The following is a 27,652-nucleotide window of genomic DNA, read 5'->3' as shown; positions in this document are numbered from 1 at the left end:
GGTGAGAAGTCTTTATTGAACTTTCAATCTTTACAACAGAGTGTTTTAAAACAAACAACTTCGCTTTTTCATGAAAACCGGAAACATTTTATATACCCAGTGTTAAGTGCACTTCCACCCCATTGTATCAGCCCTGTACCATCGTAGACTTCAACAGCTTTATAACATTTTATCCATTATTTCCCCCCCCTCCATCCCCCCCTTCCCGAGTCCCTCCCTTTTTTGCCAACTCTTACTCTGGTCCTCCACACTCATTAACTGCATTCTCTCTCTAATTCTAGTTAACTGCATTTACAAAGAACTGCCATATAGAATGCCATTGACCTGTCCGATGTTTTCGTATTGCTATGAGTCTTTCCATCTCGCACACATATTTTAATTTGTTTTGCCATCTTGTAATTGAGGGGACTGTTTTTGCTTCCAGTGCAACGCTACTGTCACTCGGGGCCACTGCTGTCACCTGTCTCAGCAACTGCTGTTGACAAGATGTCAGCCCTCCCACCGGTGCAGAAAAAAAGGAACACCCCAGGGACCCAGGGTATCGGGCATCCCAACCAACCCTGAAGTCTATCTTGCACTGCCTTCCAGAATGCCTTAACTTTAAGGCAATGCCATCATATATGCCCTATGGTCCCCCTCAAACCACATCCCCTCCAGCATAGCCCCGCTGTTTAACAGAATTGTTTCTACAGTAAGGTGGTAGTTTTGAAAAGGATTCTCTGCAGGTGAATGACTGTTCATCAGTGGAGAAGAACCTTTTAAAACTGTCCTCTTCAAGGAAAAGAAGCAGCACTGAACGGTGGGTCAGTCCTGCAGGGGAGAGGTGGGGAGTTTGTTCATTATATATTTATTTATGCTTGAAATCTTTGTATTGGAAACATAAAGAACAGGGTCCAATAAATGGAAGGAACAACACTATCAGAGATTCTCATAAATAAGGCTCCTCAAATTCCTCTCAAAACAGCAACTAACACATAACAGAAATCCATCTCCACTCTCTCTCATAGACAGAGCGTGCTTACAAAGTCAAAACAAAATGTCCAAAAATGAGTGAGCTGACTCAGGGTCCCAGGTCACATCTATTCATCAACAAAGTCCTAAACAGAACAGTCCTGTGGAAATGCAGCTAAGATTTGCATAAGTTGTAAAACAGAAATCCAGGTCTTTGAAAACTATGGTTTCTCATTATGTGGTCTAGAGATAATCCACTTACGTGGAGAACTCAGAAGAGCCCACTGGGGCGTGAAATGAGAATGCAAAAGGTGGGAGTGTGAGCCTGGCTCACACTCCCACCTTTTGCATTCTCTTCTCATTATGTGGTTCATACCTCAGTTTTTCCATATTTACGATGCTGTAGGCTTCAGTTAGTCTTTTCATACAAGTGGGAGCAAAACTTCTTTTTCAGTATTTATTTGGGTACATCTCACCACTAGCAATAAGCATTCAATTGGGCAACATTATTCTTACAAACACAGTTCGTTCCAAATGCCAAATGTGTAACGTTGGACGTCAACACCAGTAATAGTGAGAATTATGGATTGTACTGTCTATCAAAATGCTTGAATAATGAGTGTAAAAGCTCCAAGTTCAATTCCCAGCAGGCACTTCAGTGTTGCTCCAAGTGTAGGGTCCTTGAAGGTGCTCCAGAGTTCAGTCCAAAGCTGTAAATTGAGCCAGTCCAGGTTTTCTGCATTTATTTTTCCCAAAACAACGAAATAATTCTAACAGAAACTTGTAATCCTCGGTCCATGTGGATTGTAGAGTTTAACCCTCCAGCTTTAAACAGTTCTACTGCTACAGCTCCCCACTCCTGTGGAGCTGGCAGCCCACCTCCCACTCCATCGTTCCTTTGCTACTGTGGCCTCCCTCCGGGCTGCTACGACACAGTTTTATGTTATCTATTTACAGGGTTCCCATGCTGGTTATTTTTCCTCTGGTTCTTTGAGAAGCTCTTCACCCTGCTTTTGTGGCTCCCTGTCCAACAGCTCAGCTGTGTTTGTTTGAAGCTGCCCTGGGGATGACCCCCTCCCCCCAGCTTCACATGGAGGCATGACATACTGTTTCCTTAGACAGGGAAATTGGGCTTAAACTCTCTCACACTCTCTACCAAATGGGGTAAATCAGTTCTTAACATAGTGGGATGAACCCTGACCCTCCCTTCTGGTGTCCACCCCAGCATTTCCTTTTCGTCATTTGCTTTAAAGTGACTAGTCTTAGAACTAGGGGTTGTTTTATTAAAAACCTGCTCTCTAAAGGGGTTCTTTGGGGTCTGCCTTATCACATGGGACATGACGGTGTGCGTACTTTCTGGTGGGGAGTTTGCAGCTGGCAGTCAGGTATCTGTGCAGACCCACCAAGGAAGCAGTTCTTAAAGGAAGACTCCACAAGGAAATTTCCTTTAAATGTTGGCTCTCAGGCTTGTGGGTGCTTTTTAAGTTGAGGGAAGGCTGATAATTGATCACTTCAAGCACTGCTGCTGTTCACTGTGGGAATTCAGGGCTTTGGGAAATCAAGTTGGCAGAAATTTTTTTTTTTAAAAGACCTGAAATGGAAGCTAAGAATGTTTTTTGTTTATTTTTGCGGTTCCCTTTTAAAACTCTGTTGACCTGGGGCTTGGTAACCCTGGTTAGTATCTTAGGCACAGCCAATGGAACTATGGAAATAATAAATATTTGCCACGACTATGCCGTATTTATTTTATGATAAAGGGGATGAGACAACTTCCCTATGAGGAAAGGCTAAAGTGGCTAGGGCTCTTCAGCTTGGAGAAAAGACGGCTGAGGGGAGATATGATAGAGATCTATAAAATAATTAGTGGAGTGGAACAGGTAGATGTGAATCGTTTGTTTACTCTTTCCAAAATACTAGGACTAGGGGGCATGTGATGAAGCTACAAAGTAGTACATTTAAAACGAATCGAGAAATTTTCTTCACTCAACTTGTAATTAAACTCTGGAATTTATTGTCAGGAAATGTGGAAAAGGCGGTTAGCTTAGCAGGGTTTAAAAAAGGTTTGGGTGGCTTCCTAAAGGAAAAGTCCATAGACCATTATTAAAAATGACTTGGGGAAAATCCACTGCTTATTTCTGGGATAAGCAGCATATGTATTGAACTTTTTGGGATCTTGCCAGGTATTTGTGACCTGGATTGGCCACTGTTGGAAACAGGATGTCTGGCTTGATGGGACCTTTGGTCTGTCCCAGTGTGGCAATACTTATTTACACATTCTTGATATATTGCAATATGGCATGTATAAGGCCTCAATGCAGTTTACAATAAAATAACTTGGGAGTAGAGGGAACAAGGACTAAGGCAGAGGACTGGAGGAAAGATACTAAGAAACAGAATCAGAGGCAGATCGGAATGTGGATTTGAAAGAGATGGGTTTTGAGGAGAGTCTTGAAATTGGTGTATGTGAGCGAGAGTGGAAGAGAGTTCCAAAGTTTGCAGTTTCATGGGAAATTTTTTTATGCGCAGAGCAGAGGGTGATGGAAGATGAAACATGGCCATTTGAAGAGCGGAGAGGGCGGTTAGATTGATATGGAATTAGCAGATGATTAAGATAGGTAGGAGCTCTGGGTATGTGACCTTTGAAAACAAGCAGCAAGACCTTGAAACGAATACATGCGGAATCAGGGAGCCAATGTTCTGAACAGGGGGGGGGGGGGGACGTGATCAAAGCGGTGTGCGTTGTGGATTAATTTAATGGCTGTATGGATTTCCCAGCCCTGTAAAAGCCAAGAGTGAGATATTTAAGTTCGCATTGTTGGTTCTATAGTATTCGACCATTTTGAGATGCAGTTTTCCTTGGTTCGTTTTGGGCTAGTACACACCATAGATTTTCTTAGCTTCAGAAGAATTCTAAAAATGAGACATGCATTTAAAGGTAAAAATGCACAAGAAAAATCAGCCAATGTGGATTCAGTAAACGTGAGGAGATGACAGCTGCTAGAGAGTATCAGAACTGGTGATTTAATGCTTTTTACTGCCATGGGCTAAGCATTATACTTGAACTGCTACACAGGATGCCCAGGATACAGCACTTTTTGCTTTAACGGTTTCTTGCTGCTCCTTGTGTCTTCCTGTCCAATTGAAATGGACAATATTCAGGGTTTGTTTGTTTGTTTTTTTCTATGTTGAATTCGCTTTTCCTGTCCCAGCCATTGGAGTGATGGTCCTCAAACAGGGGTGACAGACTTCAGGTCCCTCTTGAGTCAAGTATGCATGCACCTGTCTCTGGCCACTGGGGGTCACTGTTGAGCTACAGCTGGTGCTCCTTCCCTCACTCAAGAGCTTTGAATGCTCTTACCGGAGCAGAAGCTGGGCCAGTGAATCCAGCTCATATCAATTTGCATGCCATTGTGCAGTCCTTGTGTAAGTGTCTTGTTGTACATAAGAATAGCCATACTGGGTCAGACCAATGGCCCACCTAGCCCAGTATCCTGTTTCCAACAGTGATCAATCCAGGTTTTTATAACTGATTTGTAAAGCAGAAGTTTGCACAGTTGTTCCTGTAGAAAATGTACATGACACCATTTGTTTTGTAATCTGCTTTAACCCCTTTTTTGGGTATAAATGGAATATAAAAGTCTGATTAATTAAAATAATACATCTTCCTGAAATGTTTGATTTGAATCGCACCCTCCCAATGTAGCAAAGTGGATTTCAGTTTAATTTTCATGAAAGAAAACAGGAGCTGGTGAGCGCTTCGCTGGTTGAACAGGGATTTCCATGCTAGCCTGCAACTTCCTGCCATCTGCAGATCATCTTCCCATAATAAAACCTTTCTGGTAGCAGCTTCTGCTCTAAATGTTGTTGCTGACTTTCTGCTCATAGTTAGAAAAGCTCCAAAGATTTAATTTCCGGGTAGGTGAGCTGATGTGATTTATAGCTTGTAGAAAGCTGGGAGCAGCCTAAAGCCTTCTGATTCCGGCACCATTGTTTATCATCGCTCCTATTTCATAGTGAGCAAAATCCGTTGTGAGGCAGAGTAGAAAAAGGATGGTTCAGCTGGTAGTTTTGCCAGGTCAGGTCTGGTCCCCTTTTACCATTCAGATATTGGGAGATAGATGGGCCGATACGAAAATTCTGGCTGCAGCATCTGAATTATTCACAGATATATAGCGCCAATTTCTAGATAGTAAGCTGTGCTGAATATCCATGCAGAGCGGACAGCAGTAATGTTGTCTATATAGCAGGCTGAATATCACCGCTACTCGGGTAATTTCTGACAACCTCCTTCTTCTACCGCTGAGTTATACAGAAAAGTGTCAGTTCTATAAATGAGTGCCTGTTTTTAGGGGTTCCAATGCTGTGCAATGAGAGCCTATTCTACGTGGCATCTGAGTGCTGTTATAGAATAAATTTAGGCGCACACATTTACAGCAGCCATAAATCTGATGTAAATGCAGCAAGGGCATGCTAACTTGCAGTATTCTGTTGGTTACACAGGTAACTGGGAGCCCCTTCCATGGCCTGCTCATGCTCCGCTCCCTTGTACGTCCCTTACAGTCGTGCGTTGTAGTGCTCAGGGTGCTTAGGTAGGAGGTTGTGACATGAGAGGTAGGAGGCACATAGCCTTTGCAGCTGCCTGCTTGTGCTTTCCTCCTCTCCGACAGCTCCAGAGCATCTGTAAAATTTGCTTAATAAATTACATCTGCTCTGGAGCTGTGCATCCCCCGGAATACACATTAGAATACTAATGAGCTCATCGTAATACATTTGCATGGGGTTCTCAGTGACTGCTAATGGCACACATTAGAGCCATGAAAAACCCCTTTTTCATTACTAGTAAATAATCTCTTGCTTTTGACTGGCTAGAACCAGTCTAAAGCAGACATTAATAGCACAGTAAGCTTTGTGCATCTGGCCCCTAGAGAGCAGCACAGGAACAGGGTTAACGGAAATCCTGCAGGGATCCCCTCCAGGTCCACAGGACTCCCGTGGGGATCCACTCTAAGTCTGCAGGGATGGATGCAGGTCCTGCAGGGTTCCCACGGAAATGTAGTTACAGGCCAGCCTACCTAATCTTTCCTTGTGCCATGGCAATTATAGTAGCATAAAAAAATTAATGAATATGATTGATAGCATTGAAATCCCCATAAGAACTGAGAGAGGAAGTTAGCAACATGGGCTACTGTAAAGTTGGGTTATTTTACTACAAAGTTGGGTTATTTTAGCACAGGGGACAGGCGGGGATGGAGGAGATTCCAATGGGGATGGGCAGGAATGGATTAGATTTCAGCAGGGACAGGTGAAATTTCTGTCCCTGTGCAACTCTCTACTCTCTCCCTTAGCGCTTGGAAATCAGCTCCTCCTTCCTGTGACTAGAGCAGCCTTCCCGTTGGCTGGATCCTTACCACAGTCTCTGCACTGGAAGGGAGGATCGGAGAGCTATAGAGAGCTAAACTCTGAAAAATATCTAGATACTTTAGTTATCCTTCTGGCTTTGAAACAGTTAATTTACAAATTTGTAGAATCTTGAAAAAAATCCAGGCCATTGACAACTTTATTTATTTATTTATTGGGATTTATTAACCGCCCTTGTGAAGGCCTTTGTTGACAGCATAACAACAGTAAAATGTACAAGTATGAAGATAAATACAATGAAAGAGGAAAACTTGAAAACAGCAAATTAAGTGATGTTATGATACTTAAGCTTTTCTACAATACAGCTTGCCATATAGCTGAGGGGCCAAACGCAGATATATAGATAAGGACAAGATACGTGGTACAGAGTCAGTTGGGATAAATAAACGGGTGTCAGAACTAAAGGCAAGTTCTTTATACAGTTAATCAAGATATAAGGAACTAGTCTAAGTTACAATGTGTGTAGCAAGCTAGTCCAGGTGCAGAATGGGTGTATAGTCACCCAATGTATTAAAGGCTCAGGTTTGAGAGGAAGACTAGTTTGCCTTTGCCTTAATCTGGCCCTGTTTCCCAGTCATACTTCAGTTATAGAGAAAAAGACCTACCAAAACAAATTTCGTTGTAAGTGACTGTTAAACTATGAGAACAAAAAAATATTACTTCCTTGGATCCAGTTCATTTAGAGAATTTCTTAGTTGGGAAATGTGGTCCTTAGAAGTAATGTAAGCTGCTTTTTATATTTATTAGCCAGTTAATAGTTAAGGGGTCCTTTTATTCAGCTGCTGCAAAAAGTGGCCTGTGGTAGTGTGGGCGCATGTTTTTGGCATGCGTTGGGCCAGTTTTTACTGCGTCTGGGGAAAAAGGGCTTTTTTTCAATGTGCCGGGAAAAGGGCCTGCAGTATAATTGAACCCAGCGCACGCTTATGTACAGCCTGAGCCCTTAACGTCACCCATTGATCTAGTGGTAAGGGCTCACGTGCTACACGTGCGGTGACCGGTCAGCGAGCGCCAACTGCCGATTAACGCTGGAAAAGCGCATAGTAGGAAATAAAAAAAAGAATTTGTCCCAGTGGTATGGGCGCATACCAAATCTGAAATTACCACCACAGGGACGTGCTAGCCTGGCGGTAGTCTCATTTTGGCACGCACATAGAGCCTACTGCGCCTTTGTAAAAGGGCCCCAAGCAATTTAGGCTAAGTAAATTGAGTTCTAAATGTTTGTTTTTGTTACAACCAGCTAAATTTGTAATAGTTTATTTACCTTTATCTTTTCTAGTTTGTTCCCCAGTAATGTGGGCTTGATGCATATGATTTTCCTAGCAGATTCCTGAATCTTTGTTATTCCATTGTATATTGGAAAATAATAATTAAAAAAAAAACCCCAAAAGACCTACTAAAGTCCATCCCTTTTCCTCAGCTGTCCTGTTAATCCAGGTTTGTCCAAGATTCAGTCCTTGAGGACTTTAAAAAGGCCAGGTTTTCACAATTTCCCCAATGAATATGCATGACAAAGATTTGCATGCCCACTACCTTCATTATATATAGATCTTTCATGCATATTCATTAGGGATATTCTGAAAACCTGATCTGCTTGTAGCCCTTGAGGATTGAACTTGGGCAAGCCTGTGTTAATCTAAAGAAGCTGCTAGCCTTTTTATATATCTAATGCAGTGATTTCCAAACCTGTCCTGGGGGAACCCCAGCCACTCTGGTTTTCAGGATATCCACAATGAATATACATGAGATCAATTTGCATATAATGCCTCCTTGGTATGCAAATCTGTCTCATGCATATTCATTTTGGATAGCCTGAAAACCTGACTGGCTGGGGCTCCCCCAGGAGAGGTTTGGGATCCCTTGATCTAATGTATATATTTAAATCTGTTTATTCTGGAACAAGACATAATGTGACACATCAACTAGATACATCTACTACTTCAACCGTACATCATTGCAATGATTGCATAACTTCCAGCTGTCTATACAATAATCATCCTGCTCCATACATTTTCCTTTTTCCCCCCCTTCCTCTATCACCCCTTTCCCCCCCAATCCCTCCCTATCCCTCCCTCCCATCCTCCCATACCCTCCGAGACTACTTTACACAGTACTTCTCTATCCTCCCTCCGTAACATTATTTTAAATTATTGTAAATTATTATAGATTTAACAAATGTCCCCGTGCTGCTGGTGTTAGTGTTTGCCAGAATGGTGCCCATCTCCGTTCAAACTGCTGTCCTCTTTTATTGTCCAAGTGGACTACATCAATTCTCTCCATTCTCATTAACATTATCATCTGAGTTCTCCATTGTTGTAATGTTGGAGCCTTTGATGCCATCCATTCCAGCAGGATCACCTTTTTGGCTGCAATTACCGCCCTGTTTGTAAATTCCTTGAGTCCTTTGGGTTTTGGGGCCACAACTTTGACGTGACCGAATAATAATTTGTAATCCTGAAGCCAGCGAGTGCCCCACATCTGTGATATATTTGCTAACAGTTGTCTCCAAAATTTTGCAATATGCGGGCATGTCCAGAACATATGTCCCAACGTGGCCCCAACATGGTTGCATTTAGGGCATTCCCCTGCCGGGGACAGACCCATGTGGAATGCCCGTCTAGGGGCTATATGCATTCGGACTGCAAACTTATATTGTAGTTCCCAGCACCAAACAAAGCCTGTAGATTTCTTCAGATTCAGAACATGAACTTTGAAGATGTTTGTTGATAAGGTCGCCCCTAGTTCGTCTGACCAGGCCTGAGCTAGCCTTTCATAAGGCAGCTCTGCTGCAGTATCCCGGATGTGTCTATGGTATAGCGACAAGGGAACCTTTTGTTGGGCAGATAAGGAGTATGCTGTGGCCAGTTCTTCTTGTACGTCTTCAGCCAAATTCTGCCATTTTAGGCTGTCAATGTAGTGTTTCAACTGGCCATAATGAAAGAGATCTGCATTTGGGAGAGAATATTTGTCTTGCAGTTCCTGAAAGGTCATCAAGCGTCCCTGTTCGTTTATGATCTGGTATACATATTGTATTCCTCGCCGTTGCCATCTCTTGAAGATCTGATACATATCTCCTGCTGGGAAAGCTGGGTTTCTTGTTATGGATATGAATGGAGTTGCTCCCGCGTTGAATCTATGGAGTTTGCAGACCCATCGCCAAACTTTCTTTGCTGTAGGCATTATCATTGATCGTCCAAGTTCATATGGCAAGGTTCCTCCTGTTTCATGTAGTATACAACTAAAATGTACATTGTCCGTCAAAGCTAACTCCAGTGACGTATCCGAGAAATCTTGCGTGTTCCTATACCAATCTGCTATGTGTCTCATCCCACTTGCAATTGTCATTTGCCTAATGCTTAGACGGCCTAAGCCTCCATATTCAACAGGCACTTGTAATGTCCTCAAAGGGAGTCTCGCCTTTTTCCCATTCCACAGAAACTTTTGCAATTGCCTGTTAAGTTCCCTCTCATCCCTATGTTTCAAGTATAATGGCAGAACCTGAAATACATACAACCAGCGGGGTACTATTGCCATATTATATAAGGCAATTCTGCCCATCAATGATAACGGGTATCCCTGCCACGTAATCAGTCTGTCTTTTGTATCTCGTAGCAGCTTTTGGACGTTACTATCATAAAGATGGCTCAAGTTCTGTGAGATATATACTCCTAAATATTTCAGAGGCACCCCCTCTACCAATACTGGTATCTCCCCTCCTCCCCCTTCAGGTGGTGTCCCATATACTAGGAGTGCCTGTGACTTCTGTCTATTCAGCACAAACCCGGAGAGCCTCCCGTAGGACTCTATCTCTTGTAATAGTGCCGGTACTGAGGATCTAGAGTTTTTAAGAAGAACTAATAAGTCATCTGCGAATGCCAATGTTTTAATTGTGGTATCTCCTACTTCTACCCCCATGATGTCTGTCCTGAGGCATAGTCTCCTTAACAGTGGTTCTAGGGACAAGATAAATAAAAGTGGTGAGAGCGGGCAACCTTGACGTGTCCCCCTAGCTATATTGAATGATGGTGTTTTTATCCCATTAACTAACACTGCAGCTGTTGGATCCGTATATAATACTTGAAGTGCCCGAACAAACCATCCCTGAAATCCCATAGTCTGTAGGGTTGCAAATAGATAATCCCAGTGTACCTTGATCTAATGTATAAAATATAGTGTGTTTCCATTCAGATTTAACAAGATGTTGCTAATCAAAGCCCCTGAAATGTAATTGTTCTCTTTTAACAGATAACTAAAATTTGACTTCTTTCCCACCTTGATTGCCCCTTGCATCCAATATCAAACAGTTCTGTTTAATTCAAATAAGCTAATTGGTGAGTGGGTCTGATTCTACCCCCTGGCAATGAGTGCTGTCATCTCAGCAAACCCAGGGCCAGCACAACCCGGTAAGCGGGGTAAGCACCGCAGGGGGGCGTCGGCCTTCAAGGGTGCCACCGTACCAGACTCAATGTTCTGTGACCTGTTCATGCCGTGCCGCAGCACCGCCGCCTACTGCCTCTGCGCTGTCGCTAAGATGCTGAGTGAATTTGCTGACACTTCGCCCGCCGCCAATGCTGATGCCCCACCTACCGCCGATACTGATGCCCTGTCTGCCATAGGTCCTTCTCCCTAATGTATCTCCCGCCGCCCCGTCTCCTCCTGTGTGTACTTCCTGTGAGCCAGTTTCCACTGCAGGAGGGAGGGGATGCAGCGGGTCACGCACACGGCACAGCAGCCAGCAGGAAGGACTGGAGTAGAGTTAATGCGTTAACTGATTTAACGCGGTAAACACAGTTCGCCCTAGCGTCTGGACCAGACAGGCTTAAAGGTTTGATTGTAATTAAATCTGGGGAGCAGACAGTCGAGCTGTGTGGATTGTGGATGGTGGTGGTGGCAGCAACGACGACGGGGGTGGGGGGGTGGGGGTGGACAGTAGTGATGATGATGGGGGGGGGGGTGAAAATAAATGTGATTCCATGTGCCCCAATGAAAAGAGAGTTTAAATTTACTTCCATTAATTTCAACACCGTGTGCGGTGGCGACAGGGCTGGGGGGGGGGGGGGTATGTGAAAATGTGATTCTATGTCTTGTGCCTGGGCCCCAATGAAAGGAGAGTTTACATATACTTCTATTTAATTTCAATATATTCCATCATCTTTATAGCACCAGGCTTGCCAAGGCAGATTACAACAACAATTATTTATTTATTTTTATTTATTTGTTGCATTTGTACCCCACATTTTCCCACCTATTTGCAGGCTCAATGTGGCTTACATAGTACCGTCAGAGGCATTTGCCTAGTTGGTTGATAACAGATACAAGGTTAGATGAACCCATCAGTAAAGAGGATATTCTGACAAAATACAGCCTTTATTAGTGCTGTTTCAATCAGATACAATAATTTTTTAAGCAGTTTTAGTGATACACAATTTTATTTCATGATATTTATATCTACATATGGGAAGCTTTCGAATAAAGTAAAAAGCTGTCGATTAAAAAAAAGCAACAAACCTTTTGTTCTTCACCTTTTAAGGCACTGGGCTGAAAAAGGGGGCGGGGTGGGAGAAGAGGGAGGGAGAAGAGAGAAAGGAGATGCTGGACGGGGGTGATAGTTTGCAAGGGGGGGGGGGGGGCGCCAGACCCTAGCACCGGCCCTGCAGCAAACCCTCCACATGGCAGCATCCAGCATGATCACTGAACCACTCTGCCAGCCCCTTGAACAAATATCGTTTGAAAGCACACATTTCTATAAACAAGAAAATATAGAACCCACACGCTCTTTTCCCGTTCATGAGAATGTGTAAGCCCATTTTTGAGATTCTAGTCAGCGTCAGTTTGTTCTGTTCAGAGTCTGCTGCTTGTAGTGGGAACAACTGATTCTAATTGACTTTGTAACCTCTCTATTTATGTCCTGTTTAAAGGAACCTCAGAGCACAGTAAAACCCTTTGAGCTTGAAAGCAGGATCTTTCTTTAAAATGGCTTCCTACCAACAGTTTTTTGTAAAAATCAAGCCCTTGGGGTTTGCCAATCTTTAGATGTATCTGTAGTGAAAACTAAATGCATCCTAAGTATGCAGATTAGGGGAAGGAAGGAAGGATTTTGGATTTCGCTCACTCCTTTTTCAGTTGTTGCTCAAGGCGCTTTATATTTAGGTTCAGTAGGTATTCTTTTGTCCCTGGAGGACTCACAGTCTAAGTTGGTATCTGAGGCAATGGCTTGCCCTATATCACAAGGGGAGCCACAGTGGGATTTGAAATGGCTCCCTTGGTTCTCAGCCCTCCGCTGTAACCATTGGTATGCCCTGGGCTAGTGTGATATTTGATGAGGAAAACACAATAGAGTGCACAGCCTGTTCATATTACTGGTTCTGTTAAGAAGTACCAGGGGATGGAGAAAGGAGGCTGTTGATGACGATATTATATTTTATATCTCTGCAATCTTTCAGACGTGGGCTCAGGAAGTCTGAGTAGATAGCACTGCTGAGAGGCTGAGATCCAGGACGCTGCTGGCAGCTCTCTGATGTATTTGCAGTTTGTACTGATGTTTGTTCAGCAATGCAGCTCACTTCTAATCCAGTCCAGCACACTGCAGATGGCAGCAAAAGTATCAGCATAGGGTAGCACTTTCTGTGAAAACCTTCAGTGTCTGCAGTCATTGCAGAATGATAACTTCTTTATTCTTTCCAACCCCAAAGATGCTGGAAAAAAAATTATACATAAGAGGTTGAGAAAATCCTTTTGGGGTAAAATAACTCTCTGAAAATTTATTGGAATGGGACCAAGTTTGGCATGGAGGGGAAAAAAATGATGAAAAGATACATCAGGTTTAATGTGAGCAAGTGCAAGGTGATGCATGTGGGAAAAAAGAACCCGAATTATAGCTACGTCATGCAAGGTTCCACGTTAGGCGTTACGGACCAAGAAAGGGATCTGGTTGTCGTCGTCGATAATACACTGAAACCTTCTGCTCAGTGTGCTGCTGCGGCTAGGAAAGCGAATAGAATGTTGGGTATTATTAGGAAAGGTATGGAAAACAGGTGTGAGGATGTTATAATGCCATTGTATCGCTCCATGGTGCGACCGCACCTTGAGTATTGTGTTCAATTCTGGTCGCCGCATCTCAAGAAAGATATAGTAGAATTGGAAAAGGTGCAGAGAAGGACGACTAAAATGATAGCGGGGATGGGACGACTTCCCTATGAAGAAAGATTAAGGAGGCTAGGGCTATTCAGCTTGGAGAAGAGACGGCTGAGGGGAGACATGATAGAGGTATATAAAATAATGAGTGGAGTGGAACGGGTGGATGTGAAGTGTCTGTTCACGCTTTCCAAAAATACTAGGACTAGGGGGCATGCGATGAAACTACAGTGTAGTAAATTTAAAACAAATCGGAGAAAACTTTTCTTCACCCAACGTATAATTAAACTCTGGAATTTGTTGCCGGAGAAAGTGGTGAAGGCGGTTAGCTTAGCAGAGTTTAAAAAGGGGTTGGACGGTTTCCTAAAGGACAAGCCCATAGACCGCTACTAAATGGACTTGGGGAAAAATCCACAATTCCAGGAATAACATGTATAGAATGTTTGTACGTTTGGGAAGCTTGCCAGGTGCCCTTGGCCTGGATTGGCCGCTGTCGTGGACAGGATGCTGGGCTCAATGGACCCTTGGTCTTTTCCCAGTATGGCATTACTTATGTACTTATGTAGGTTTGAAAATGGGCCAGATCAAACTTGGGGGTTCCAGTGAAATAAAGGATCCTGAAAACTGCCCAGTGCATTCTATGGGAAAAGCTGTTCTAGCTTCAGCAACAGAGAAGCTTTGATGCATTCAAGCAAACAGAAACTGCTCCTTTCAAATTACCTCACCCCTTTTCTCTACTTTCCCAGTCACAAACATACACATATGCGCCTACACACAGACACACAAACGTGCATACAAAAGCACACACAAACAAAACATACACAAAAATACAGACACACAACGTTGTTAAATTGCAAGAGGATTGTGAAAAATTACAAGAGGACCTTACGAGACTGGGAGACTGGGCATCTAAATGGCAAATGATGTTTAATGTGAGCAAGTGCAAAGTTATGCATGTGGGAAAGAGGAACCAGAACTATAGCTATGTAATTCAATTAGGAGTCACCGTCCAGGAAAGGGATCTAGGTGTCATCGTTGATGATACTTTGAAACTCTCTGCTCAGTGTGTGATGGCGGCTAAGAAAGCAAATAGAATGTTAGGTATTATTAGGAAAGGAATGGAAAACAAAAATGAGGACATTATAATGCCTTTGTATCGCTCCATGGTGTGACTGCATCTTAAATATTGTGTGCGGTTCTGGGCACCACATTTCAAAAAAGATATGGTGGAATTAGAAAAGTCACTAGCAAGTGGGAAATTGGTGGGAGAGGATGGTTTCCCCACAGAATTTTATAAAGGGCTGCTGAATCAAATATCTCCCTTTCTAAGGGGTCCTTTTACTAAGCAGCAGTAAAATGTGCCACCCTGTCTGGATATAAAATGGAAGCAATTCTATGTAACATGAGGAAAACAGATCTTTCGGATAATTTCCCTTTTAAAATGACCTCTAATGGGTTTAGATATCTCAGGGTTAGGCTGACTCAATCCTCAAATGTTTCAGCAGAGTTTATAAATAGATTTGTCACGTTTGTGAAAACACAACCACCAGACTGTATGGGTAGGTTGCTACACAAGGCTCACTTGATCATGAGAAGAGCCCCCCACCCCTAGACCTTTGGATCCCTGGGCCTGGGCCCAGTAAGCCCCATGCAGGGATCCATACCTGATCCCACTCCTCTAAAACAGGACATTCGGAGAAGGAAGGACATGGCAGACTCTGAGCACATATGGATGCTCACGGCCCTATACCAGCTGAGCTGATTCTTGTTGAGAGCTGCTGACTACTGCACTGGTATCTCCCACCACATTGTGCCATCCTGGAAGGAGTAGAGAAGGAAAAAGGAGATGTGGATACCTCAAGGAAGGTGGGTGGGGAGGGGGGGAGGAATAGGTAAGGTGCTTATGAGACTCCACCCCTGAAACTCCTCCGGAATGCACCACTAACTACAGAAAATGACTGGATAGCCGCATACTAGTGAGTTAAACAGTCTCCAGCCGTTTCCAGTCAGTTAACTTGCTTTGAATTTTGGCCAGAAAATTCCTACGCTTCAAAAGCTGGAACAGCTTCTCCCTTAGAAATGCAGTGGACAGTTTTTAGGGTGCTTTATTTTTCTGGAACCCTGGCTTTCAAACTTGCTGTATCTTTTCATTGCTTTTTCCCCAGGCCAAATTTGGTCTTGTTCCATTAATCTTTCGGAGAGTTACTTTGTTCCCAGATAGACAGGCCTGATGCCAAGTGTGGTTGGTCATTGAAGAAGAAGAAGATGTATAAAATCTTACATTTGTGAAGTAAACACATGCTTATTTACAATTTTTTTGTGTTTTTGTTTCTTTTAAGATGGAGAAGCAGAGACGAATGGAACGAATAAAACAGAAGAGGGCTCAACTCCAAGAATTACTATTGCAGGTGAATGGGTTTCCATTCTTAGCATTAGTCAAGACTTCATTTTGATAAGAAAAATACAAGGGATAGTTATTAAGATGTGCCATAATGGACTAGATTCTATATATGGCACCTGAAAAATCGGTGCCGAAAATAGTTCTGCCTAAGCGTATTCTGTAAACCACACCTAGAGTTAGATGTGCGTTATAGAATACGCCTAGTGGCCATGCATGCAACTAACTCTAACTGCGTCCATTTACGCCAAGTAAATCTTTGAATAAATACTGGCGCCTAAGCTAGGCATGGAGCAAGTATATTCAGTGGCGTACCAAGGTGGGGGCGGTCCGCCCTGGGTGCACGCCGCTGGGGGGGGGCGTGCCGCACGCCTGTCGGCTCTTCGTTTTCATGCTCCCTTTGCCCCGGAACAGGTTACTTCCTGTTCCGGGGCAGAGGGAGCATGAAAACGAAGAGCCGGCAGGCGCGCGGCACCCCCCCTCCCAGTGGCGTGCACCCGGGGGGGGGGGGCTGCACCGGAGGGGGGGGGCGGGGCACATCGGCGATCCGCCCCGGGTGTCAGCCCCCCTAGGAACGCCACTGAGTATATTCTATAATTGTGCTCATATATTTTTGTTTTGAAACAAAAAAGAGTGTGTGCTATGTGAAATGTGTTTCTGTTCCCACCCCCAGGAGTGTGCCCTCCAAATGCAGGTAAAAAGTAAATAAGTTGTTGCAATTTGTTCTGCACTCTACATAAGAACATAAGCACCGCCATACTGGGAAAAGACCAAGGGTCCATCAAGCCCAGCATCCTGTCTCCGACAGTGGCCAATCCAGGCCTCAAGAACCCGGCAAAAACCCAATAACAAACGAATAATTTAAATTAATAATGTTCAATGGACTTTTCCTTCAGGAATCTGTCCAAACCCCCTTTAAACTCAGCAAGGCCAACTGCTGTCACCACATTCTCTGGTAACGAGTTCCAGAGCCTAACTACGCGCTGAGTAAAGAAAAACATTCTCCTATTTGTTTTAAATCTACCACATTCTAGCTTCATCTTATGTCCCCTGGCTCTATTATTGTTAGAAAGTGTAAACAAACGCTTCACGTCTGTCTACTCCATTCCACGCATTATCTTGTAGACTTCTATCATATCACCCTTCAGCCGCCTCTTCTCCAAGCTGAAGAGCCCTAACCGTCTTAGCCTTTCCTCATAGGGAAGTCCTCCCATCCCTATTACCATTTTTGTCTATTTACCTACATACCAGGTGGATAGCTTTCAGACGGAGGGGAGACAAAAACTTCTTCAGGTATATTAGTGAAAGGAGAAAGACTAAAAAGGGGATTGTGAGACTAAAAGATACAGTGACACGCTATGTAGAAAATGATGACGAAAAAGCCAATTTGCTAAATAGATACTTTTGTTCTGTTTTTACTGAAGAAAATCCTGGGGAAGGACCGAGAGGGACTGACAAAAGTACACCTGAGAATGAGGTGGATAGAGCACCGTTCACGGAAGAGAGTGTGTATGAACAACTTGGAAAGCTAAAGGTGGACAAAGCCATGGGCCGGACAGGATCCACCCCAGAATACTGAGGGAGCTCAGAGAGGTTCTGGCGGGTCCTCTTAAAGATTTGTTTAATAAATCCTTGGAGACGGGAGAGGTTCCGAGGGATTGGAGAACGGCGGAGGTGGTCCCTCTTCACAAAAGTGGTGATAGGGAAGAAGCTGGAAACTACAGGCCGGTAAGCCTCACTTCGGTTATTGGAAAAGTAATGGAAACCATGCTGAAGGAAAGGATAGTGAATTTCCTGGAAGCCAATAAGTTGCAAGATCCGAGACAACATGGTTTCACCAGAGGGAAATCGTGCCAAACGAATCTCATTGAATTCTTTGACTGGGTGACAGGATAATTAAATCAAGGACGTGCTATGGACGTCATCTACTTAGATTTCAGCAAGGCTTTTGACATGGTTCCCCACAGGAGGCTCTTGAATAAACTAGAAGGGCTGAAGATAGGACCCGAAGTGGTGAACTGGATTAGGAACTGGTTGACGGGCAGATGCCAGAGGGTGGTGGTAAATGGAGTTCGCTCGGAGGAGGGAAAGGTGAGTAGTGGAGTGCCTCAGGGATCGGTGCTGGGGCCCATTCTGTTCAATATATTTGTGAGTGACATTGCCGAAGGGTTAGAAGGTAAAGTTTGCCTTTTTGCGGATGACACCAAGATTTGCAACAGAGTGGACACCCCGGAGGGAGTGGAAAACATGAAAAAAGATCTGAAGAAGCTGGAAGAATGGTCTAACGTTTGGCAATTAAAATTCAATGCGAAGAAATGCAAAGTGATGCACTTAGGGAGTAGAAATCCAAGGGAGGCGTATGTGTTAGGTGGGGAGAGCCTGATAGACACGGACAGGGAGAGGGATCTTGGGGTGATAGTATCTGAGGACCTGAAGGTGATGAAACAGTGCGACAAGGCGGTGGCCGTAGCGAGAAGGTTGCTAGGCTGTATAGAGAGAGGTGTGACCAGCAGAAGAAAGGAGATTTTAATGCCCCTGTTTAAGACGTTGGTGAGGCCCCACCTGGAGTATTGTGTTCAGTTTTGGAGGCCGTACCTTGCGAAGGATGTTAAAAAAATGGAAGCGGTGCAAAGAAAAGCTACGAGGATGGTATGGGAGTTGCGTTCTAAGACGTATGCAGAGAGACTTGCTGACCTGAACATGTATACTCTGGAGGAAAGGAGGAACAGGGGTGATATGATACAGACGTTCAAATATTTGAAAGGTATTAATCCGCAAACGAATCTTTTCCGGAGATGGGAAGGCGGTAGAACCAGAGGACTTGAAATGAGATTGAAGGGGGGCAGACTCAGGAAAGATGTCAGGAAGTATTTCTTCACAGAGAGGGTGGTGAACGCTTGGAATGCCCTCCCGCGGGAGGTGGTGGAGATGAAAACGGTAACGGAATTCAAACATGCGTGGGATAGGCATAAAGGAATCCTGTGCAGAAGGAATGGATCCACAGAAGCTTAGCTGAAATTGGGTGGCGGGGGGAAGAGGGGTTGATGGTTGAGAGGCTAGGATGGGGAGGGCAGACTTATACGGGGTCTGTGCCGGAGCCAGTGATGGGAGGCGGGTGGTTGGGAGGCGGGAAATACTGCTGGACAGACTTATACAGTCTGTGCCCTGAAAAAGACAGGTACAAATCAAGGTAAGATATACACATATGAGTTTATCGTGGGCAGACTAGATGGACCGTGCAGGTCTTTTTCTGCCGTCATCTACTATGTTACTATGTTACGTCAAGTTAGATATACAAAATCTGCCTCAAGAAACTTAAAAATCTCTCTCTTTGATGATGAATTGGAAACTAGTGGGGTGTTTTATCTAGGCGTGCTGGCGTTTTTAGCGCGCTTTAAAAGTAGGCACGTGCTAAATGCTAAAGACGCCCATAGGAATACTGGGTGTCTTTAGTATTTAGCGCGCACCTATTTTTAGCGTGCACTAAAAACGCCAGTGCGCCTAAGTAAAAAGACCCCCCTTGGTATCTTTCTGTAGGTGGAGCGCAGAATGACAGACTTATTTGGAACATGCACCAATAAGTCTCCCACACACCTGTAAGATCAAGGAAGTTAAAAGCCAGGGGTGATGGGACTGAGCAAAGCATTTTTTAAAATTTTCTGTAGCTGGTTTGGAAGCAGAGTTTAAGAAACACAATCGTGCACTTTGTTTCTTTCAGTCAGATAAACCTGGAGCTGAATGGGCTCTTATACTTAAGCCTTCTCAGCTAAAAATAAAACATGGGCTGCAGTTTGCAAAAAAGTAATTGAAGTGTTTATACCTCGGGTAAAAAGAAAAATAGATCAGAGTTTTAAAATTCTGTTCATTCTGGATCTCTGCAGTTTTTCTAGGTCTCCAGATTACTTTAAGAATATTGGTTTGCATTTAGAAAAAGTTAGTATGCGATAAAATTCGTAAGTGTGGTCTATTTTCTTTTCTGTATGTGCTGAGATATTGGACAATCTCTACGACTTCTACTTACAGAATGAGTTACTTTCCAGCTTATTTTCAAAAGAGAAAGACGCCCATATTTCGACCCAAATCGGGAGCTGGGCGCCTTTTTCTCATGGGTGCCCAAATCGGTATAATCGAAAGCCGATTTTGGGCGCCTTCAACTGCAGTCTGTCGTGGGAACGAACAAAGTTGACGGGGGCTTGTTGGAGGCGTGGTGAAGGCGGGACTGGGGTATGTTTATCGGCCGATAATAGAAAAAAGAAGGCCGCCAGAAGCGAGAATTTGGGTCACTTTTTTGGACCCTTTTTTTCCCCGAACAAGTCCCCAAAAAGTGCCCCAATTGCCCAGATGACCACCGGAGGGAATCGGGGATGACCTCCCCTGACTCCCCCAGTGGTCACTAACCCCCTCCCACCAAAAAAAAAAAGAACTTTAAAAACTTTTTTTCCAGCCTGTATGCCAGCCTCAAATGTCATACCCATCTCCCTGACAGCAGTATGCAGGTCCCTGGAGCAGTTGTTAGTGGGTGCAGTGGACTTCAGGCAGGTGAACCCAGGCCCATCCCCCCTTGTGCTGCTAAATGGGAGCCCTCCAAACTGCCCCCAAAACCCACTGTACCCACATCTAGGTGCCCCCCTTCAGCCATAAGTGCTATGGTAATGGTGTAGAGTTGTGGGTTTTGGGGGGGATTTGGGGGGCTCAGCACCCAAGGTAAGGGAGCTATGGACTTGGGAGGTATGTTAATTTTTTTTTAATTGTTACAAGTGCCCCCTAGGGTGCCCGGTTGGTGTCCTGGCATGTGAGGGGGACCAGTGCACTACGAATCCTGGCCCCTCCCAACGACCAAATGCCTTGGATTTGTTCGTTTTTGAGCTGGCGCCTTCGGTTTCCATTATCGCTGAAAACTGATACCGCCCAGTTCAAATCCACCCAAATGCGATGCATTTCCCCGGCACAAACCATATTATCGAAACAAAAGATGGACGCCCATCTTTTTCGAAAATATGCTCTGTCCCGCACCTTCAAGTACCCGTCCTCGGAGATAGGCGCCCATGGAGATGGGCGTTCGCGTTCCATTATGCCCCTCCAGGTCAAATAGTGAACTGAGGGGCTCTTTTATTAAGGCATATAGGCGTCTATGCGTGTACAACGCGTATCAAATTGAAACTACCGCCCGGTTACGGCGTGCCCCGGGTGGTAATTCCATTTTTGACACGCATCCAAAAGATGTGGTAGAAATTTTCTACTGTGTGGTGCTTACCTGGCAGTCATTGTCAGTGTGTGTGTGTGCTGACAATAACCACCCGGTTAATGCGTGAAACCTTACCGCTAAGTCAGTGGGTGGCGGTAAGGTCTCATGTCGAGAATGGACGCGCACTGTTTTAAATTTTGCTGCACATCCATTTTCGGCGACACAAAAAAGGCCTTTTTTTGCAGACGCGCTGAAAAATGGACCTGTGCATGTCCAAAATACGCACCTACACAAGCGCAGGCTATTTTTCGGCGCGCCTTAGTAAAAGGACCCCTTAGTGTATTATGGTATTTTAACTACCTTAATTGACATTGGATTCTCATTGATACAATGTAGTGTAAGTGATTTAAAAAAATATTGGCATTCCAGCAATATGAGACAAGTGTTTAGAACACCTGCGAGATTAACTACATTTTTAAAAGGAGCACCAATGATGCTTGGTGGTTTTGTGCTTTTAAAAACGAATATCTGAGTGATCTTTATTCAGTGTTTGGGAGAGAGTGCTACATCTTTACTTGAAATACCGCCAGTCAGTATACAATTACCTCATGTCTAAAGAAAGTTCCCCATAGTAGAATGAGATAAAACCCTCTAATTTCCGAGGTGCTTCCTTGCATTATACTTTAATGCCACATTCAGCAACAACCATGACCTCATCATGAGACGACTGTGCAAATAATACTTCATTCCTTCATAGCCTCTTATTAAAATAATACTTTTCTTATAAAGCACATCTGTTCCTAAAGGATGATCTCATTGATTGTCTCTTTGAAGCTGACATCATGTTTACCGATGAAACAGACTTATCAGGAGTTATCCATGCTCTGTAACCACTTTATAAGGATTTCTTATCTCTTTATAAATATTTCTTTCTTACATTACATTGCTTGCAAAAATATTTTAAAAGCAGAGTCCGATTTCTTTATTTTTAACGTTCAAAACTAAGGGGCCCTTATACTAAACTTGTTAGAATCTGGGCTTAATGTGAGTTAATGTGGGATTTTACCACACGCTAAGCTCAGATTTAATGCAGCACTTTGAGGGATTTTTAAAATATATATTATTGCAGGTCATGTGCTAATGTCATTAGTGTGTAGTACAAGTCCACGTTAGCTATTTCATAATAAAATAATAGTAGAATTTATAACCCACTCATCCCTTAAAGATCACAGCAGCTAACATTACATTTAAAAAACTGTCATATTCAGAAATTACATCGCTTTTAACAACAAATATACATAAATCCTCTACCAAAATAATAAAATTATGCAGAATTCAAAACCTATTTCTTAAAAAGAAACATTGTAATATTTTGTTGAAACTCTAAATATGAGCGTGAGGCTCTGATTGTAGCCAAACTTTCCTGGGAAATCGAGTATTTTTAACCTTTTAATACCTTTCGCAGATAGAAAAGAGAAAAAATTATGATTTCCTTTTCTACAGTTTTTAAATCTCTCTTGCTATCTTATAATGATCATAGAAATAAAATGGTACTGAACCATATCTTCTAATATAATAATTTGTATCGTCAATGTTCATGGCTGGCTGTCTGCCTGGGTTTGTAACATCCTGACGTCAGCAAGCCTCCAGCGTTCCATTTCCTCTCAGTGTCCCGTCCTCGTGTAAAGACAAAATGACATCAGAAGGTGGAACAGTGAGAGGGAAGGGAACGCTGGAGGCGAGCTGACGTCAGGATGTTACGAACGCAAGTAAGACAAGTGAAGGCAACGGAACGCTGTACATGGAGGGTAGGACAGAATCGAGGGACATCGAGGGCAGGGCAGGACAGAGGAAAATCGACATGGATGGGAGGAGAGGAGAGAATCGCGGAACACGGATGGGAGGGCAGGGCAGAGGAGAATCACTGGACATGGAGGGGAGACCAGGGCAGAGGAGAATCGATGGACTTGGATGGGATGGGAGGGGAGGCCAGGCCAGAATCGCGGGACACGGAGGGGAGGGCAGGGCAGAGGAGAATAGCTGGACATGGAGAAGAGGCCAGAATTCTGGGATACAGAGGGGAGGGGAGGGCAGGGCAGAGGAGAATCATTAGACATGGAGGGGACGCCAGAATCGCAGGACACCAAGGGGAGGGCAGGGCAGAAGAGAATTGCTGGACATGGAGAGGAGGCCAGAATTCTGGGATACGGAGGGGAGGGGAGGGCAGGGCAGAGGAGAATCATTAGACATGGAGGGGACGCCAGAATCGCAGGACACCAAGGGGAGGGCAGGGCAGAAGAGAATTGCTGGACATGGAGAGGAGGCCAGAATTCTGGGATACGGAGGGGAGGGGAGGGCAGGGCAGAGGAGAATCGCTGGACATGGAGGGGAGGCCAGAATCACAGGATACGGAGGGGACGGCAGGGCAGAGGAGGATTGCTGGAAATGGAGGGGAAGCCAGAATCGCGGGACACGGAGGGGACGGCAGGGCAGAGGAGGATCGCTGGAAATGGAGGGGAGGTCAGAATCACGGGATACGGAGGGGATTGGAGGGGAGGGCAGGGGAGAGAGGAGAAATCGCTTCGACAAGAACCTTAAAAACATAATCACCATTACAAGATAGCCTTGCTAGCACCCGTTTCATTTTTTTGAGAAACGGGCCTTTTTTTTTTTACTAGTAACACTATAAAGAAAGCATGATAACTTAAACTGGAATCTCGCTTCCACCGGGAGCCAATGTAACCTTACACAGAACTGAGATACTGTCAGGTTTTTTTCAAAGAGAAATCAAAAGGAGAGATACATTTTGTTAAGTATAACACACTAGCTGGTTAAAATTCCCACACCTACATTCTATACCTATGACACGCCCCATTCCAAAAATATTTTTAAAACATCAGTAACACATGGGTTAGTTTGTTTAAACGGGCATAGTACCGCAAAGCACTTTTACATTTTTTGTGGTAGCTTGTTTGCACGTGCTAACTGTGCGTTAAGGGTAAAAGGGCCCCTAAACCGGAGATTATATAGGAGGATAACTGTGGTCTCCACTATATGAACAGAGAGAGGTATCCTTAGACTGCTCATTCCTTGGCAGGAGGAAGGAGGGGAATTTTATCCCATTTGCTTTAGTAGCATTGGAAATGGAAACTGGAATTTCAGCTGTAAAATGAAGGTTTACAAAGGTAAAAATTCAGATTAGTGTCTAGGGGAGTCGATATTCAAAGTGATTTAACTGGACAGAAACGGCTCCCAGCTGGTTAAATCGCTCATTTGGGGCTAGCCAGGCATTTTCAGCGCCACTTAATCGCTTAGTGCCACTGAAAATGACCGATTGGTGCTTAAATCAAAACCAGCTATTTTAGGGGCATTCCGGGGGCAGAGTCAGCACTTGGCTGGTTAAGTGCCAATATTCAGCATTTATTTCTTTAAAAAAATGTATAACCCCGCTTAAACTAACTGGTTCACAACAAAACCAGGAGTGTTGCTAAACTTCGGCGGGAGGGGGGGTCCAGAGCCTGAGGTGAAGGACCACATTTTAGCCCCCCCCCCCGCCATTGCTGCCGCCGCCACCACCAACTTTGACCCCCCCCCACCACCAACGACCCTCTCGACTCCCCTTCCCTCTGCCAACCCGCCGTCGCCTACCTTTGCTGGCGTCACCTACCTTTTGTAGTGGAGGAGTGGCCAAGTGATTAGGGTGGTGGACTTTAGTCCTGGGGAACTGAGGAACTGAGTTCGATTCCCACTTTAGGCACAGGCAGCTCCTTGTGACTCTGGGCAAGTCACTTAACCCTCCATTGCCCCATGTAAGCCGCATTGAGCCTGCCATGAGTGGGAAAGCGCGGGGTACAAATGTAACAAGCCCCCCCCCCCGCCCCCCCGCCAGCTGAGGTCCTCTTCTTCCTTCGTTCTATTTCTGAGTCTGACGTTGTGCAGGACGTCAGATTCACAGAAACAGAACGAAGCCTTGCGATCTGCAGGACGTCAGACTCAGAAACAGAACGAAGGAAGAAGAGGACCTCGGCTGGCGGGGGTTGGGGCCCCCCGCCAGCAAAGGTAGGCGACGGCGGGTTGGTGGCGGGGGGGGGGGGGGGGGTCGAGAGGGTCATCGGCAGGGGGGTCCAGGGCCAAATCCACGGGGGCCCCACGTAGCTATGCCCCTGAACAAAACATACATAATTAAAAAACATTTGTATTGTGGTATAATGGAGACGATGAAGAGTAAGTACACTGCCTTACTTGTTGTGCCTATTGTGATGTCATTAATCCTAAATAGTTACCAAAAAAAAAAAATGTGGCCAAGGTAACTGCATAAATAGGACCATGACCACAGTCAACTGGTGAGCCATTTATCACACTTACCTCCCCTTTTACAAAGCTGTGCTAACGGCTGCCACACAGCAATGCCGACACAGCCCATTCAAAAGTGAATGGGCTGTGTCAGCATTACTGCACTGGCAGCTGCTTTTGTGGCTTTGTAAAAGGGGGGGGGGCTTAATTGGCTATGGCTTAGCTGGCTCTGTAAACCTAGAAATTAAGTGCCAGATCCTGGTCATGGCCTGGCATTGAATTTCTGGGCATAATGCTGGCAGCAGTCAAGAAAACGCTGAGCACTGCCAGCTGAGTATCAACCCCTAAGCTTCCAGGGGCCCTGTTTAGCCGCGTTAGATAGGTAGTAGAATGTGAAGCTGAATTACCTGTTCATTTTATTCTGTTTTTTACTTTTCATCCTTCTGTCTCTCATCTTTTTCTGTTACATATATTGTATTTCTCAACTGTTTTAATTTTATTTTCATTTTTAAAAATCTTAAATCTTGTCTCTTTCCTTGTCCTTATTTACATGTGTGTGTGTATGTATGTATGAAGGATTTTGATGGAATTTTTTTTAGTATAAGCAGGGAGATGTGACAGTACTTTGATGGAGGTTAATTATAAGAGGTCGAGGTATTGTGATGGTGAATTGTTGTGTGAGAGGCCTTGTATATGAATGTTTGTTTTAGCTCTGTTTTTATTGTATTATGTATGTGAAGAATTGCAGTCCACCTAGAACATTCGCAATAATGTGAAATAATTTTTTAAATAATAAATCATTTTTTTGAGATGGCCTCCAGAAAGGGTTAACCATTTGGGTTTTATGCAAATTGCCTAGATAATTCTCTAATAGGTAGTATATCAGATAAATTTGAAACAAGAGAAAAAAAATGGCAGTTCCAAAAGCATTCAAGACATTCTCTGATGACAGAAAAATTTTTAGAAGGTAAGGAGGGGGCCCTTTTACTAAGGTGCTCTGCAAAATGGCCTGCGATAGTGTAGACGTGTGTTTTGGGCGCGTACAGAATCATTTTTCAGCGCACCTTTAGAAAATGCCTTTTTAAAATTTTTGCCGAATGTGGACGTGCGGCAAAATGAAAATTGCCACACGTCCATTTTGTGTCTGAGACCTTACCGCCAGCCATTGACCTAGTGGTAAGGTCTCACACGGTAACCGGGCAGTAGTGGTCTACACACGTAAAATAAAATTACCGCACAGGCCACACGGCAGCCGGGCAGTAACTCGGAATTGCCACACATTGGGCGTGCGTAGGCACTTGGCGCGGCTTAGTAAAAGGGCCCCTATGAGTCTTAAAAAATAAATACGTGTATTGGTTTCTGCCTCTATACCCCAAGAATAAAGTTTTTGATGCGAATTGTACTTCTTTGTTAATAGGATTAACTTGACTGAGTGAACCCATGACCTCATTCTTACAAGATAGTGGTCTAGATTTCTTCTGAATCTCTGATCAGCAGTGGTTTAATATTCCTTCTCTCTTACTACCTGCAGCAAATAGCTTTTAAAAACCTTGTACAGAGAAATCAACAAAATGAACAACAGAATCAAGGAGCTCCTGCCCTGAATTCTACAATCAAGCTTCCTTTCATCATTGTGAACACCAGCAAGAGAACTGTTATAGACTGTAGTATCTCAAGTGACAAGTGAGTGATGGGAAACAAATATCAAACACTAGGTTGCATTAATCTATTCTTTTTAGTAGGCTTTAAAGCTTTCGTTGTAGCTTGCTCTAATTCATTTAGTCGGCTTGTCAGGAAAAATCAAAGCACATATGGGTCACGTAACCTGCAGTGTATGCGACAGTGTTAGGAACATCTGTAGAACTTTCTAGGAACACTTTGTGATCATGTATGATCAGGGAATCGCACAACAGCAAACCCAGTTTCCACTCGCTGTAGATATTTTCTTCAAGGCACAGTAAAGGAATTCCCTGGCCCAATGTTGCTTCTCTTTTGCCAGTGCTGTCTACTGATAGGAAGATTGCACAACCAGTACTCTCTGGAAGAGATAGTGTCCAATGATTTATGAAAAATGTTTTTCACTCGGGTGCCATCAATTCTAAGTCACCAGTGTTGACTTGACAACCAGAAATCTTTTGTCTTGAATTTGGTGTCGAAGAGTTGAACTAAGCAAAATGCAAAGAAGTCCTGAGGCAGTTGATCTTGCTGTGTTTTTGAAGTTTATACATACTTGTGTAGTAGGTTTAGTTAAAAAAAAAAAGCCAGAAGTAAGGAAT

General features: G+C 44.1%; 1 protein-coding gene across 1 annotated transcript in view; it reads left to right on the top strand.

Annotated features, from left to right (window-relative positions):
- The window catches only part of TFDP2 (transcription factor Dp-2), a 54,595-nt gene that overhangs the window by 8,200 nt on the left and 18,743 nt on the right, over positions 1 to 27,652 (top strand). Inside the window, 2 exon segments of the mRNA XM_030216183.1 lie at positions 15,840 to 15,908; positions 26,908 to 27,059. Of these exon segments, the coding sequence (XP_030072043.1) occupies positions 15,840 to 15,908; positions 26,908 to 27,059 (221 nt within the window).

Source organism: Microcaecilia unicolor, chromosome 10, assembly GCF_901765095.1.
Source record: "Microcaecilia unicolor chromosome 10, aMicUni1.1, whole genome shotgun sequence".
Taxonomy (NCBI): Eukaryota; Metazoa; Chordata; class Amphibia; order Gymnophiona; family Siphonopidae; genus Microcaecilia; species Microcaecilia unicolor.
The sequence above is the reverse complement of the archived record's forward strand: the minus strand, read 5'-3'. Positions and strand labels throughout refer to the sequence as shown.